Below are 17,766 nucleotides of genomic sequence, written 5' to 3' on the forward strand. Positions count from 1 at the left end.
ACACAAAAACATGAACATACCCATTCCATATAAAGTGACTGGAAAAAATCTCGTCTTCTCTAAAGACTGTGCATGCAATGTAGATGAACAAATAGACGGAGTGCCAACCCGTACACACGCATACAATGAGATCGAATCTTGTGTTTCTGATCTATATCAATCAACTGTGGCAAATCACAATGGACATGCCCATGCTTGATGCTCAATCCTTCTTGTGCTCTTTAAGATACTGTGTCATGCCAAGGAAGAGACATGGAATGTGAATTCCTTGAATGTAAACATTCATCTTTTCATGAAAAATCTGCATACATCCATGCTCATTCATGAGTGAATCGTGCTCAACATACAATATGGCATGCCTGTGAAAAGGGATCACATAAGGACTAAAATACAGGAAAGCACCACGAATGAAACACTCAAACAATGTGTGCTGACTAATCACTCGTACACATAATACTTCTTGTGAGGGTTCTATGGACTGAGGCTCGAGACCCAAGATCGGTTCTTCGGGATCTGTAGAATCTTCTTGTGGGGATTCTGTGGACCTCGCCTCGAAAGCCAAGATCGGTTCTTCGTGATTGATCGAATCTACAACAAGGTTAGCTTCGCTAAAAAAAGCATCAACTAAACCATCATCCTTGTGAACAATCACATCTTTTTCTTGCAAATCATCATGCTTGTGAGTAATCACATCTTGATCATGCAAATCATCATGCTTATTATTATCATGCAAATCATGGAATGCCCGTGTGTCGTGCTTTAGAGAAGACGAGACTAAGAGTCTCCTTCTCCCAAATCTCTTGCATCTGTGTCTGCACTTAAGCAAAGAATCGGAACAAGGCGGCTTTCCTTTCGTTGTGCTCATGCTCTATGGCTGCCATTCTTTCTTCGTGTTTTTACGCTCTATTTCTGCTTTTCTTTCTGCATTTCTTGCTTCGCGTTCTAACTTCCTGTCCATCATCATCTTGTCGAAAGCGTCCATAGGAGTTAGTGCAATCCTTCGCGTAGATGGGGAAGGGGGAGGGTCGGAAAAACCTCTTGGTGGGGAAAACTCTTCTTCGCCACTCCCATGCTCACCACCTCCATGCAAAGTATCCATTCCGCTTCGGGTGATGACCATCCACTGAAGTCTTGGGTTCTTAAGTTCACGAGGAACTTGGGTTCTTGGGTTCTTGAGGTTCTTGAGGGTCTTGAGGTTCTTGAGGTTCTTCTTTCGCTTGCAATCTGTGTTAGAGAAGGATCTTCTCTTCACCCGAGTTCTGCTCTTTTCCGCGGGCGCACCCCTTGGCGGCCTTGCACTCACACCAAGGTTGCATTTTCCCACCTCACATCTATTGGCCGGCAGCTAAGTGCACGGTCCGCTCTCAATGAGTGAAAAGAGGCACAAGGGGAGGCTGGACAAGCCCTTCTTCCTTGGGTTTCTTGTCACTCTTCAAAAACACGATTAGAAATCGACACGCCCAAGAGGTCTTGGGTTTCGTGCAACCTCAACAAGCAAAAGAAAATTATGTGGTTCTTTCTTGAGTGATACAGAACACTGCCAAAGCTCTGATACCAATGTAAGATGCTACGGAAGTGAATGTTGAACTTTGCTCAAGATGAGTGCTCCGAACTGTCTTCAAGGTTCCTTTTACTTAGGGAAGGAAGAGCCTTCCGTTCTTTTATGAGAGAGTGCAAGTGATCACAAACAAAGTGGATAAGTATTGAAACTGAGAGATAGAGAGAGAAGAGAATACGACACCAGAAATGTTGTCAAACCCTCCTCCGAAGGCCCCACTCTCTATGGCAAGAGCGGTCTACTTATGATTGCACAAATCTCTACAATGCTTGGACTTGCCGACAATGTCGGCGATGATGAGGACGACGACGAGACGGGCTAAAATCTGAAAATGCTAAGGGCTGAAATCTGCAAATCTTTATCTGCTGAATTCTAACTCTATGTCGATGACGATGTCAATGGCGACGATGCAACAACGACGCGCTGAAAACGCAGATGCTGAAATCTGCATTTTCCAGGCTGAATCTGCAAACTTCACTAAATCTGACCGTGTGGCGACAATCTGCTGCGGGAAAGGTGAGATCCGCGAGGTTTGGGACTTGTTGTGTTGTGTCTAAGTGCTGAAAACTGAAAACGCTGATGATTCTAACTGTACCGTCGCGAAGGATCTGCAAAACGCTAGGATGGTATGCTGATCCAAAAATGCTAGGGCTGAAAATGGGTCTTGAAAAAACGTTGTGAATCCGCTGGTGCAAACCACTAACGCTAGGGCTGATCTGTCCTCTACTGCCGCCAGGCTGATGCAGATGCAAAAACGCTGGCTGATCTGGGTTCTTGATGAAAAACGCTAACCTTGCTGCTGTGTTGCAAAAACGCTAGGCATTCCTGGGGGTTCTTGCTGAGAAGGTGCCTATTGAATTGAAGCTCCTGCTATCTCTTCTGCTAGAAAGTGCTAGCGCTAGGTTTCTTATATACAAACTTATGGAATTTGCCCTACCTAGTTCCCAACAAAAGTCACTTGAATATAATAAGTGAAAAATATCAAAATTAGGGAAAATGCACTATAAAAATGCTCCTGATGGGTTCGGATGGAAATCTGATGGTCATGTTGTGTGCAACCAGAGGATATGCATCTACTCTAAGTGTCTGGACATGCGCGGTCTGCAAACAGACTCACAAAAGTGCTAGATCACTTCCTAATCTAGGCTAACTGAACTGAACTGAACCCATGTCATGAACTAGCTTGTCCACGTACACATAGGGTTAGATGTGCACGTGACAGCAGATCCCAGCCAAAAGCATCAACATTTTCAGTTTGCAACCATAACCTCGTCAAGTTGCAGATCCAAGCCAGATCCGCTGGCGTTTTCAAATTTCAGCCTTGGCCTCTTCGTACCATCGAGTCCAAACAGCCAGTGCATGATCGCATCAACCTCTCAGCATCTAGAACCATTGTATCAACATTTGTGCAATCTAAAGCAAATACCACTCTAGCAATAGAGTAGGGGTGTCACGTGCACATCTAACCTTATGTGCATGTGGACAAGCTAACTCCTACTTCTAGGGTTTAGGACAGCCTAGAAAGAGTTCTGACACCCTTTTGAGCCTGTATGCAGGATGCATGCCTAGGCACTTGAGATTAGTTGGATACCCTCTGATTGCCCAAGAGCACAGCCAGCGTCTGTGAAACGAACACAGAGAGTGGATCTCCCGGCTACACTGACCGCCTACAGACACGCGTCGGACAAATCACCCGACCATAGCCACCATCCGGCAGCTCCCCCGTGTTGGGGCCAACGTTCAAGGACGTAGGCGTGCACCTGTAAGACCGAGCGTCCCATACCACCCAGCCTCACCTCCTCGAGGTGACCTCGCGCACTCCTAGCCTCGCGGGCTAACCACTGGCACTCTGCCAGCGGGGGTCGATAACTGCAAATGAGGGCTTGGCCTCCCTTTTATAATAACGGCGGGCCACACTGGCCGTGTTCACATTACCTCCGCCCAGATACTGGACGCCCATCCCGACAGCGTCTAGGCTAGATCCCCTCTCCTGTAAGCGGGACATAACATACTTCCCCCCTTAAGAACCATTGATGTCCTCATCAATGAAGTGGGGATACTGAGCCTTCAAAGCCCTAACTAGTTCCCAAGTAGCAAACCTTTCAGATTGACCCTTCCATTTAATTAAGTACTCGTCCCAAGTAACAAACCTTTCAGGTTGACCCTTCCATTTAATTAAGTACTCGTCATAAACCTTTTGGCGTGAATGACGGTTACGATGATCTAAAACTGCTTCTGGTTCTCGAGGAATATACTCAATTTGCATATCTTGCCATACATTTTCCTCGATAGGCACAATGACGTCGGCTTCGCCCAATTTCACTTTATGGCGGCTGACATGAAACACTGGATGTACACTAACATCCGAAGGAAGAGCCAGTTTGTAGGCAACTTGGCCAATTTTCTTTGTGATCAAGAATGGACCACAATATCTAGCTGAAAGCTTATAATGCTTTCCTGTTCGCATAGTCTTGGAATCCTTGGGTATCTTCGAATAGACCCATTGTCCCACATCTAGAGTCCTTGGAGATCTCTTTTGATTAACATAAGTAGTGACTCGATCACGAGCCGTTCTTATACTATCCTTAGCCAATTCGAGCATTTCTTGCATGTCATATAGGAAATCACGAGCTTGGCGTTCCTTGACTTTCTCTAAGCCAATAGCAATTGGGGATTTAGGCTCAAATCAATACATCAACATGAATGGGCTAAATCCAGTAGCAGAATGCCTGCTACTATTGTAGGCAAACTCTAACTGTGGAAGATATCTTTCCCAATCAGACTGCCTGTGAGAGACATAGGCTCTTAACATGTCCTCTAATGTCTGGTTCATCCTCTCAGTCTGTCCATCGGACTCAGGATGGTCAGAAGACGACATACTCAACTTAGTCTGAAGATGAGCAAACACATCTCGCCAAAATCGGCCAGTGAGCTTAGTATCTTGAGCACTGACGATATCCTCTGGCAGACCATATAGCTTATAAAGCTGATCGACAAATAAAACTGCCAACTCATGGCCTTTTACTGTCGACTTCGTTGGTATAAACTTCGCCATTTTTGTGAGTCTATCGACCACAACCTAAATAGCGTCATTGCCCCGAGTAGTATTTGGCAAACCAACGATAAAGTCCATGGAAACACTCTGCCACTTGGCATCTGGGATTTCCGATGGATGTAGCAGGCTAGCTTTCCTAAGGCGCTCTGCCTTATTGACCTGACACTGAGCGCATCTCTTTACATAGCTTTCTATGTAAGAGCGCATTCTTGGCCAATAGAAATATCGCTTGACCAAAGCTAAAGTTCTCTGGATGCCTGTGAGCCCAGCGCGAGGAACATCGTGGCATTCACACAAAATCCTTTGTCGAACCTCATCGATTTCCAGCACACAGACTTTACCATTTCTGAACAATAGTCCACCTCTAATGGAATATTGTCGCTGTCTCGTCTCTCCAGCACGACTCACTTGGGTCTCCGGACCACCCAAGCCTATATGCGAGTCATGCCCCGCTTCGACCTCGTTCCATATCTTTGCCAAAATGGCCATCTGCACGACATAGCCCTCCAAGAGAGAGATAGAAATCCGTCGAGATTTCAGCCATAGACAAGGCATTGACCTCAGGAATCCTATTGAGTGCATCGGCAACTCGATTGCTGGATCCTTTTCTATAACGGATCTCAAAGTCAAACTCTTGCATGAGCTCAACCCATCTAGCCTTCCGGCCTCCGAGGTCACCCTGATCACAGATATAGCGCAAGGAGTGATGATCTCTCCATGCAACAAACATAGAGCCATACAAGTAGAGCCACCATTTCCTCAAGGCGTGGACTACGGCGTAAAGCTCCTTTTCATACGTTGGATAACGCATCTCAGCATCAGAAAGCTTCTTACTTTCAAACGCAACAGGACATCCATCCTGGTATAATGCTGCACCAATGGCATAATCACTAGCATCCGTCTCAACCACAAATGGTTTGCTAGGATCCACAATGTGCAATATTGGCGCAATAGTCACCAAGTGCTTTAGTGTCCGAAAGCTCTCGTCGAGACGCTCATTCTTGACAACGGGGGGATTACCTTTACGATGAGGACCCGAAGTCTTTGGCCCTTTCACCCCTCCTTTTAAAAGTTGCGTAAGCGGAGCAGCAACTTTAGAGTAATCCTTGACAAACTTGCAAAACAATCCAGTAAAGCCTAAAAAGGACTTTACTTGGCGTACATTCTTCAGAATGGACCAATTTCGCACTTTATCTAACTTTTCAGGGTCAACGCGAATTCCATCGCGAGTAATGATGTGACCCAAGTACAGAAGCTCTTTCCTAAAGAATTCACACTTAGAAGCCTTAGCGTAAAGCTTCTCAGTTCTCAATACTTCGAGAACAGTGCGTATATGCGCTAGGTGCTCAGACAAACTTCGGCTGTAGATCAAGATATCATCAAGAAATACAACAACGAAGTTGCCTAAAAATGGTCTCAGCAGATCATTCATCATCTGCTGAAACGTAGCTGGAGCATTGGTCAAACCAAAAGGCAAGACCAAAAACTCGTAGTGACCATAACGTGTATGGAAGCCTGTCTTAGGAATATCTTCCAGTTTGATCCGTATCTGATGATAGCCTGATCGCAGGTCTATCTTCGTAAAATACAACGCTCCATGGAGCCGATCTATCAGATCGTCCATGCGTGGGAGCGGATACTTATTCTTGACAGTGAGCTTATTCAACCCCTTGTAATCCACGCAGAAGCGCATAGTGTTATCCTTCTTTCGAGAAAGTAACACTGGCGCTCCCCACGGAGATTTACTTGGCCGAACAAAACCCCTGTCGAGATAATCTTTCAGCTGCCGCTGAATCTCGTCCTCCTCGGTTTTACTAAACCAATAGGGTTGCTTTGAGAAGGGCTGACTACCAGCCACTAACTCAATCCCATGATCTACTCCTCTCGAAGGCGGCAAGCCAGGAGGTAGATCATCAGGAAAAACATCCTTGAAATCAGTCATGATTTCTCGGATAAGGTTGGATTCGTCGGAATCCCTAAGTTCAACAGAAGAACATGAAACATTTTTACGAAATTCGGTGACAGAAGTACCAAGCACTAATGAATCAAACCAAGCAGATGGTACACATTGATAAAAGTCAACATCAAAAGACTGTTTCTTTATACATTTCCAGAGCAGTAACAACTGGTATTGCAAAACCATTATTTACAGACTTCTGATTACAAAGCGACACAGATACATGAGGCATATCCTGCTTAACAAAAACAAGAGAGTGATGTACATAGTCTATATACAATGAGTTTTGTTTATCATAAAACCATGGAATTCCTAAAATAACATCTGCTCTGTCCAGGTGCATGATGTGGAAATCCAAGTTCTCTTTGTAATCAGCTAACTCGAGCGACAAATCTGGAACCATCCGATTCCATACATCTGTATCCTCGCCACGAGCCATCTTCACGCGATACTCATGGTCACTGTCCCGCGTCCGCAGGCTCAGTTTCTACACCAATTTTGCATCCACAAAATTGTGTGAGCTTCCATTATCAAGGAGTACGGTCACGTCGTGACCATTGATCTTCATGAGGAAACGGAGAAGATCGTGCTTATCAAACACTTTGGTGCTAAAAGTACAGTTAGTGCATAAACTATGCGCTAAATGATGGATTTCAACTTAAACAACATCAGAGTTACCTGAGATCTCGTGAATCTGAACCGAAGGACGACTTTGCAGTTTCTATGTCTTCTTCTTCTCGGGGCAATCCTTGATTTGGTGACCCGTTTGGCCACATCCGAAGCAAGCCCCCTTCTTCACTGCATCAACAACTGAAGCATTTTTTGCTTTCTTCTTCTCCTGAGAAGATCTTGGCGGTGATTTGGACTTATGCTGGAATCGGGGTCGCTTCCTCGAAGCACCCTCACCGGATTGATGGTCTGCAGTTCTTTTCTTCTCATAATTCGCTCCATTTATTAAATGAAACGTCCTGGACTTTGCCACTGCATCCTCCACGTCAGTCGGGGCTTTGTCCTTGATTAAGGCCCAACAGGTAATCCTCATGTAATCCCAGCAGATACATGTGCACCGCGTGCGTAGAATCTACCTTGCAGAGGGTGAGCACCTCTTTGAAAGTTGTCGTATACTTATCAAAAGACAGTTTTCATCGAAAGACTTTGTAGTTTGGCATAACCTTTCAAAGGGTCCATTTTAGCGAAATCCCTCTTGAATTTCACACAAAAATCAGCCCACGTTGTAGGCTTCTCTGTCATGTCACGCCACCAGGTAAGCGCCTTACTACGCAAATAAAGAGGAATCGTCTGAATCCTCCATTCATCATGCTCCCCATGAAGATCAAAATACGTGGTCCACTGATACAACCAGTTATTTACAGTCAGTTCCGTACACTCCTCTTCCCCTGAGAAATTTGTAGTTTTGTGCGGAATCGTGGCAGTCGGACCACCCTGTGAACGCCCAAAAGCAGCAATCTGCGTCCGCAATTGCTGGAGATGGGTTTCGCCCTCGAAAATACGCGCAGTCGTCGATTGAGCCGTATTTTCTAAAGCAGTAAGCCGAGAACTAAGCCCTTGGACGACCCCTTCGAGAGAGGCCAAGCGAAGGTTCGTCTGAACGTTCGCGTAAACCAGAGCGGTAACCCGTTGGTCGAAACTCTAGAAAGTACTTTGTAATCCATGTGTAGAGAGCATGCGTGAATGGAATTTGAACATTACCTGGCGCGTCGTCGCGCTGCACATCCGAGCTGGAGGAATCCATGGCGAAGTGCATGAAACACTGGAAGTTTCACGCGAAACTGGGCCTTTTCTGCACTTTTCGGTCGCGAAAAGTTGAACTTCGAGGAGCTCTACGCGTCGGCGTGAGCGTTCGAAGGCGAGCAGGTGATGGCGGAAGCACGGGAGCGCGAGCAGGTGGGAGAGAGCAGGCTTGAGAGAGGAGCATGAGAGCCAAAATTGAGTTCTCTGAAGGTTTCTGTAGGTCTCTGTGAAAGGTTTTATTTTTAAATAACCTACACGTTTCACACCCACTTAAAAAACTTAATGTGTCCAGGCCTTATTAAAAAAAGGTCTCACTTAATAAGTTATGAGCACATAGCGTAGAAAGAATTCAACGCAACAGTCCAAGCGAAGGAAAGGAAATTCGAGCGTTGGTCCATGCCGCGTGGAAGAGGGGAAAGAGCGCACGCGTACGGGTCGAGGGAGAGCCTTTGGCTCGTGGAAGCTTGTGCCCAGCACGCGAAAAGGATGCAAGTAGGAGCCAGCGTTGTAAAAAAAAACTCCCGTGCTGGAGAATTCTCTCCACGTCAAAAGAAGCAACAAGCGGCCTCCCTCTCTTCTCCCACAGTGAGCACTCTGCTCAACAAAGAGAGGTACTCTCTCTCTCTCTCTCTCTCTCTCTCTCTCTCTCTCTCTCTCTCTCTACTTCACACAGAGGACATTACAGAGAGATTTTAAATGCGTTGTATGCTAAATTTAGTCTAAATTCAGTAAATTAACAAGCTATTCTCTGATTTTCATCAAAAATCAGGAAAATTTATCAAAAATCTTTCAATTTCCAGCACTCCCATCTATTAATTTGTTGTTTTCAATTAAAAATCGGCAAAAGAGCGCTAATCCTCACCTGCAAACATGCTTACAAGAAAGAAAACAAGTAATTTCAGCAATCAATTACTAAAGATTACGCGAAATTGAGGTTTTTCGACCCAAACCGATCCGTAGGTGTGCACACAGTCCTTCCTGCAGCCAAGCCGGCTCTGATACCATGAAACGAACTTAGAGAGTGGATCTCCCGGCTACACGGACCGCCTACAAACACGCGTCGAAAAAACCACCCGACCATAGCCACCATCCGGCAGCTCCCCCGTGCTAGGGCCAGCATCCGAGGACGTAGGCGTGCACCTGTAAGACCGAGCGTCCCATACCACCCGGCCTCACCTCCTCGAGGTGACCTCGCGCACTCCTAGCCTCGCAGGCTAACCACTGGCACTCTGCCAGTGGGGGTCGATAACCGCAAATGAGGCCTTGGCCTCCCTTTTATAATAACGGCCGGCCACACTGGCCGTGTTCACACTACGTCCGCCCGAATATTGGACGCCCATCCCGACGACGTCTAGGCTAGATCCCCTCTCCTGTGAGCGGGACATAACAGTCTGCTAGGTGTAGGCATTGGGAAATGTTCGCATAGTCTAGCATCAGTATCGAAGCCTAGGTAGTATAGCATAGGAAGCACCTCTTATTATGAGTCGGTAACTTATTAAATTGATAAGTGACATATTACACATTTTTACACCAATTCGAGGGGTTTTCCAAAGCCTTGCCCCACCCAGCCTTCAGGTGATATATAAGAGCCCCCAGGGCTCATGCATTCAAAATCAAATCAGTACCCACAGTACCCTATGAGCAGCCAGCCCATTAGCACCTGAGTCACCTAGCGTTTTCTCATCAGATCCCAGCCATTGAACACCAGAGCAGCCCTAGCGTTTTCAGCATACAGCAGAAGATCAGCACCACAGCCCTAGATCAGCCCAGCGTTAGCAATTCTCAGCCCTCAAGCATCAGTCTCAGCCAGCGTTTTCCAGGTTCAGCCCCAGATCATCAAATCAGCCAGAGTTCACAATTTTGAGTCCTTCATCCACATTGGCATCGGCACCATGGACATCGGCAATAGCAGATCAGCCCATAGCCTCGTCGGTTTGCACATCCAGTCTCAACATCAATAGCGTTTTGCATTTTCAGCCCTTAGCCTTGTAGATCCAAGCACCTACCACAACAACCCATCAGAATCTCATCGTCTAGGACCATTTGTCCAATCTAAAGCAAAATACCTTTCAAGCGATAGAGAGGCGGGCCCTTGGAGGGAAGTTTGAGACCCCATCTCGTGTTACGTCTTCTTTCTCTCTCTATCACTCATAGAACCTTCACTCTTAATATCTCCTCTCTCTAGTATATTGCACATCTCTCTCATGAAATAAAAAGAACCTTGAGTACGCATTGAGAGTTATTTAGTCCTCTCACTCTATCACTCACAGAACCTTCACTCACAATATCTTCCTCTCTTTGTCTATTGCACAACTCTCTCATCAAAGTAAAAGGAACCTTGTGTACGTACTGAGCACTCATCCTACGTTGTCACCATCGATCACTTCCCCTACACCTAACTAACATAACCTCTCCTCAAAAGGTATTTAAGGGCTGCTCTACATCATCCAGCCTCTGTCTCATTACCTGTCAGTAAGCAAGGCCAAGTTGTACCTGCCCCTGTGTGCCTCCTTGTCTACCTCTGTCTCTATGTCTACTCATCACTGAGCTGATGCTCAAGTTACAGGGAATGGCCCTTTTCAGGTTGACGTTCCCCGTTCCCAATCTAGCTTCCCATTCCGAAACCCGTTCCGTGTTTCAGACGTGAGTGTCCCAAACAAGGAATGGCATTCCATACCAGTTGCCGTTCCCCATTCCCCATTCCAATTTCCCGTTCCAGGTAACTATGGTCCCACTCCGACTCAGCCCGATGCTCATCACTCTTTTGCTATTGACTCTGACCCTCTGATATCTATCATGTCGTTGCATAGGGTCTGCTTCTGAGCACAACTTTGTTGGGTCTGCTGTGATTGAGAGGTTCACAGACAAACCACTATCTCGTGCAAACACATGCAATGCATCCAAATAACGTTGAATCCCCTCTGGAGAATTTGAAATCGGCACAATATCATCAGCATATAACAAGAGTGGGATCCATGTCCCTACTAGCTGAGCAACTTTGTCTCCCTTTCGCTCTACATAGTCTGAAAACTCATCCACATACATCCCAAAAAGAGTCAAAGATAGGGGTATCTGAAACCGGTCCGTAGGGCGGTAGACTTTAGCTTTCACCTGAATCTTTACTTGATAAACTTTACTTGACATTACGACACAGAGGAAAACTTCACGAATAAACTTGTGACTGGAATGAACACTTCACACAAACCACAGCTTGGCAGCCAGAGTGCTACCAAGCAGACAATGACACCCTGTAGGCCCCAAAGACCAGCGCCACTTTCACTATTTCTTAAAACTTGGGAGAAAACCTGCAAGTCCCGCTTTTACCGGGCTGAAAATGTCCTACTCTAGCCCGACTTCAGCAACATAACCGCAATAGGAGGCTTCACAGAAAAAATCCCCATGCCAAAGGTGACTTCCCGGTGCATACGGACACTTTCCCAAACCTGGCAAGAATCTGCAACACGCTGAATTCTTGTTTTCTGCACTAAAAAGGCACCGGATCACCTGTAAAGTGATCCATCACTTCCCCAAATCTCCTGGGAGTATTCGGGATCAATTAAGGTCAAAACCCTAAACCTTCAAAAGCAGGCTGTATTTTACTGTTTTGGGCTACATTTCGCGTGTTGGCCGCATCCGTAGCAAGCCCTCGTACTCCCACACCTGTAGGGCTACTTGTCCTTTGAATCGAACAAGATTTCTCGCATGAAATCTCTCCGAATTCACATGTACCTGCGGGGGATTAGCAATTAGCTAATCTAGTACCTGGACAAGAGGCTCTTGCCTCGGCATACGCGCATGAACCCACACAACTGTACATCCAGATGGAAAGCCCTCAAGCGGGGCATTACGATTCTGTATTCAAAGGGGGGGAGAGGTGCGCGAGAGCGGAATCATCGAGCTACATAGGACAAGGGAGAAGGCAAGCTTTCCATTAAAGCTGTGGAGTGTGATCACCTACACCCACTACTCACACACTCTTGTGTTCACTTATGGAGTAAAAATCAGCCTCCTCTCTCATTTTGGGCGCCCCCTCTTCATGCTGGACTGGGAAAATGCATCTAGAGCCCCGTAAACCCTAAACCCCCTCTTCATGCTAGACTGGGAAAATGCATCTGGAGCCGCCATGTGCCCAGTTTGCCTCTTTTGAGTTAATTCCTAGTACCCACCGACTTATAAAGTGTAGCGAGTGGCCTAAATGACTTTGAACTGAGCCTAGACACCCTTTCACTGCTTGAATTCCAGTGCCGACTGGCCCTGCCATCTCGTGGCGACGTACCCTTACTGGCTGCGGTTGAAACTCTCAACCGTCGACCGTTTCACACTGGCCACACAACCATTTGTGACTTCAAAAAGAGGGTCCCAAAAAACAAATAAAAATAAAGGGAAAGAAACCAACAACTAAGGTGAGTGGTTGACATAGCCTCTTAACATACCCCCCTCTTGAAATTGCAAACGTCCTCGATTGCATGCCAGATATACATGCCATAGATGATTTAGTGTGATTACCACCCTTTTAACATCACATGTATCCGCTAGAAAGGTCATGAAACATAGATAAAGATGACTTAATGAGACCTTCGTACTTTTGTCATTTCATTTACAATAGAAGTGAGCATAATACCTTTAGCATTTATAGAGCAGTGTTCACTTCTATTGCACTGAATCCGTATGTACATTTGATGTGCTAGCTCCATCATTACCCCTCCTTTGAGCGCGTTGAGTTGGGATATACATAGGTTGTAACCCAAAGGCCTCAAGGTAAAGCTGCAATACATTTGATGACTCCAAAAGTTCACTCTCTTCCATCCACTTTGCATCCATAGGTTGATAGTTCTTGAGCTTCACCAAATACCGTCTTGCAACCTGTTCCTTAACTTTTCTTTCCTTATGTGCCAAAATCTGCTCAAGTACGCACAGCTCCATCGCGAAGGATTGTGAAAACGGAGAAACAAGGCTTTGGGCACTTGACAGTGTTAAAACAGGGAAATACAAGAGAAACAAGGCTTTGAGCACCTGACAGTGTTAATACAGCACGCTGAAATTGACCTATAGCTCAGTGGAAAGCTTCCAAACCGCAAGGGAAAGTGTTCTTGACGTGTACTTTTGACCTACAAAGGTTTTTGCGCCGTTATGCTGGTGAAATTGGGCCAAAATCTTACAATTACAGCCATGGACGGGTTTGGACAGCTTGGTGAGAGTTAGGTGGAAGTGTTTGAATCGTCTATTCACAATAAGAATAAAGAAATACCGATGGATCGTCTACAGGGTGTCGTTGTCTGCTGGTAGCACTCTAGCTCCGAGGCCGTGCTTTGTGTGAAGTATTGATTCCAGTCACAGGTTTAATTGTGAAGTTTTCCTCTATGTCGTAAGTTCAAGTAAAGTTTTTCAAGTAAAGAATCGGGTGAAAGCTAAAGTTTACTGCCCTACGGGCCGGTTTCAATATCCTTCACCCCAATAGTGGAGTGAACCATGTCAAACATGCCCTGAGTAGTGGGCGAAGAGAGGCCGAACGAGTGTCTTAGGTGGCATTGTGATAGGACATCTAGTGAGAGATTGCCCTAGAGGGTGTTAGTAGAGAGGCTAGTTGTAGGAAAGGACAACCCTTGGTAAAACCGAGGTAATAGTGTTGAACACCACAGCACAGTGGGTCAGACCTTTACAGTAAGTATGCGTTTTGAAAAATTATAAATAGACATGTCACATGAGGACATTAGAGCACTTTGTAGTTTGTACTTACCGATCCTGTGTCAATGAGGTACATCCAGAAATGTGTGTCTTCATCTGCATAAACAGATGATACACCAACCCAAGTGTAGAGCCCTCCATGTCTATGACCCGTAGTAGTACATACAATGGCTGTAGAGCCACTGCCAAGGACTGCACCTATGTCCAGAAGGTCTCATCAAGAACCTTTCTTTGAATGTACTTGGTCGCCTCTGACTGAGTGTGGTGCATCAATCTCCACTTTGGATCCACGATTGTCTGCAACAGTGGATCTCTCAATCTGAACAGCCTCTGAAGCACCAGATACATGTATGCAAATCTGGTCTTCGAGGGACGCACCATGTCTACTGTGCTGTGGCTCCTGAAGATTGCCAAGGCCTGGTGTTTTTTGCGGAAAAAAGTGGTAAGCTTGGACGCATCAGACACTGTAGGCTGCACCCAGGGAAGTTTGCCTATGTCCTCCATGAGAAGGTCTAGGCAATGTGCAACGCATGGTGTCCACACAATGTGCTTGAACTCAGCCTCCACCATATCCCCCATGGCCTTGCAATTGGAGGCATTATCAGTGACCACCTACAATGAGTCATGACAAGATATTAAATGAAGTGTGGACATTATTACGTTGGACAATGTATGTAAAATTCAAATGTGCATGCCACATGGTCACGAATCAGTATCTACCTGCACGACGTTCTTCTCCCCAACCTCCTTGATGGCCTGGCGAATATGTTTGAAGATAAACGCCGCAGAAATGCGTTCTCCAGCTTTCCCTGCATCCACAGCTCGTAAGAAGTATGTGCCCAAGCAGGAGGAAACAAGGATATTGATAATGTGGCGCCTCCGCGTGTCACTCCACCCATCAAAAAGAATAGTGCATCCAAATTGTTGCCACCCAACCTTCACTGGAGTCAAGAGCACAGACGAAATTGACCAGAGCTTATGCAACATTAGGGAGACTTGAGAGGATGTGTTCGCACGTTCAGTTCCAATAACCTCAAGGCTCGAACAAAGCTTTGGCTCTTTGACACTTTGGTCACTCCTGCTATGCTATACGGAGTGGAGATATGGAGACCATCAGTTGATCAACGCAGCAGAGTTTGTAGTATTGATGGATGAAGATGCATGGAGAGTTCCTTGGTTTCTATGATCTCTCAGATGATTAGGGCCAAGGCCTCAGTACAACATGAGATTATCAAGGCGGAGCTCGTTGCCCCTCCGTTGGTAGTGGAGGCGCTCACTCGATTAGTCTCTTTTATGCATAGCACCAAGGCTCTCCCTAGAGACAGATATGCTCGCTTAGCTTTGGAGTCCTCACGACAACTAGCATGACGGAGATAGATCATGCCGGTATGCACACATGGCATCTTAGTTCCAGCTGCATGGTTATAGTATGGACAGACTACCCCCATTTCAGTACTCCCTGGATGCACCCTCTATCTCTTTCACTCGGGCAGAGATTACTAGGCTCATCAGGCAGGACTTGTCACTTGACTCAGTTGGATACCAGGAGGACATGGATACAGCCGACACATGAGTTGGGTATGAAGATGGCTTTATATAGAGAGCATCTTCTTCAGCTTATCGAGGATGGATTTGTGATCATACCCGGATATGTCAGTAGTACAATCTTTGAATGAATATTTTTGGTCAGTAACTCCCTACTAAATTTGTCCAGTCATGCAAGTATTGTGAGAAAGCTCACCACAAGGGAAAAATCCCTAGGCTTTCATCGACTTACTTGAGCTTTGAAATCAGTTGCTGGTAAAGAAAATCTTCCAACACCCAAAAAATAATAACTTAAATCCCAATTCACACTACAAGTTGCGGTTGATATTCCTCTAATATCTACCTCTTTGGTATCAAAAATGTACAAAATCCCACGCTTGCTTGTTTGACGAAGAGGTGGGTCAAAGTAAAGAAATTGCTTTAAACAGTTGAACCAGTAAAAAATAACACACACCTGATCTAAAGCAGTCTCTGTGACAACATCATAGGCCAGATCTCGGAACTCGGCGATGATAGCCAACTCTTCTGAAAGGCCTGTTCGTTGAACTTGTGCACCAGCATAAGTTTGCAGATCCTTCCAGTCTTTGAGAATGGTCTTCACATTTTTCTTGCGAACAAGGGCAAATGTGAAGGGCTCCATGTTTTCATCGTTCATAAATACATCAATGGTGATCTCATCTTTCCGAGGACTCACAAAGTACCACATGCAGGTTATTAGATCGTGTCGACACTGCAAATCCATGGTAGCTAAAAGACCCCGACAAAAACGTCTGCCACTGGCATAGAACTTAAAAATATTCTGGCCTTCCTTAATGAGAACTGGTGAATCAGGCTCTGTGCTCGTTCCCAAAAGGCTGAAGTTCTTATCAAAAATCCCATTTTTTCCAGCAAACTGGGCAGCCCAGGCAAGGGCAATGTTCTCATTCTCTTTCTTGCCAAGGAAGTAGGCAATAGCAAAGAAAATGAGGAAAAAAATACAGGCAACTTCAATGTAGAAATTGCGGGGCCCGATTGGTGGGGTCGCCTTCGGGATACTGGAGGCAGAGGCTGAATCTGATGACAGCTCCACTTGGTCAGGAGCGGTGTGAGAGGGAGGATGCTCTTCAGGAAGACCTTCGAACTCATCTTCATCCCAATATTCGTGGCGATGTAATGTCTTTGACGATGGAGAAGAGGAAGAAGACACAGAATCAGTCGATTCCACGGGCGGTGCAAGGGTCTCCGTGGGGTCAACCGGTATAGCATCTTGTGGTGGAGGTGGAGGACCTCGATCCGTCTCAAACCCAGGCCGTCTGTGAGCAGGGGGAGGGGCCACCAACAACGGTTCTTCCTCAATTTCCTCCCACTCGTCTCCAAAGCCCTCAAAGTCGGAAATGGAGGCAGTGGCCAAAGCGATGGCAGACGTGCGCACTATCTCTTGGCCCAGCAGCGCCATCAATGATAAAAGCGCTAGCCACCACCATAGCCGATCCATCGCCGGCATCCCCCAGCCTCCAAGCATCGCCTCCACGCAGCTGCCGCGCCTCGACATGGCCATTACTTCATTCACAGTGTCACACAGCGTCAATTTTAATTTAACTTTAACTAGTCTTGCACTGCTATTGCGAAGAAGAGAGTTACACAAGGTCCATTATCATATTCTTATAAGATCTAGCTGATGTAATTATGGTCCCTGGATGACGTCATGACTCAACAGGAGCTTGACAAGACCTTGTAATTTTTTGGCTTGATCAATATAATTCGCTCGCACTTGTGAGTTTTGCTATTAAAAAAAAAAAGAGTTTTAACGTCGTCGAAAACTATCCCAAGAGATCTTAAAGATCTAGCCGACGAGGAGTTGAACTCAAGACATGTTAGTCAAGAGGGAAATGGCATAACCAATCTACCACACTTGGGTGACAGAAAGCCAGGGCCTATTAGCCGACGGGAGAAAAATACAGAAAGCATCAACAACTATAAAAATTAAGTTGCACTATTGACTTGGTAATCGTGTACGGGTGTCGTCCAATTCTGCAAGCTGGAGAACAATGTTTGAAACAAGCTACATAAAAACAATGTGAAAAGTTAAACATTTTGTCTTGCAACTAGGCACAAAGTGAAAATGATAAATATACAGTGCACGTCATGTAGAAGTGCCATACAAAAGTATGGTGGAGAGTTGGCACTGTGGTCTCTCTAGAAATTATAAGAAACGGAAGCCGTGTCCTATCCCAT

At 45.9% G+C, this 17,766-nt stretch overlaps 1 protein-coding gene across 1 annotated transcript in view; it reads right to left on the minus strand.

Annotated features, from left to right (window-relative positions):
• Positions 1–17,154, minus strand: part of LOC147454948 (uncharacterized protein At5g49945) — a 45,575-nt gene extending 28,421 nt beyond the window's left edge. Inside the window, exon 1 of the mRNA XM_086516777.1 lies at positions 16,007–17,154. Within this exon, the coding sequence (XP_086372903.1) occupies positions 16,007–17,089 (1,083 nt within the window). The 5' untranslated portion in view covers positions 17,090–17,154. The remainder of the gene's footprint in view (positions 1–16,006) is intronic.
• Between the last annotated feature and the right edge of the window lie 612 nt (positions 17,155–17,766).

Source organism: Adiantum capillus-veneris, chromosome 7 (assembly GCF_014529385.1).
Source record: "Adiantum capillus-veneris isolate H3 chromosome 7, ASM1452938v2, whole genome shotgun sequence".
Lineage (NCBI taxonomy): Eukaryota > Viridiplantae > Streptophyta > Polypodiopsida > Polypodiales > Pteridaceae > Adiantum > Adiantum capillus-veneris.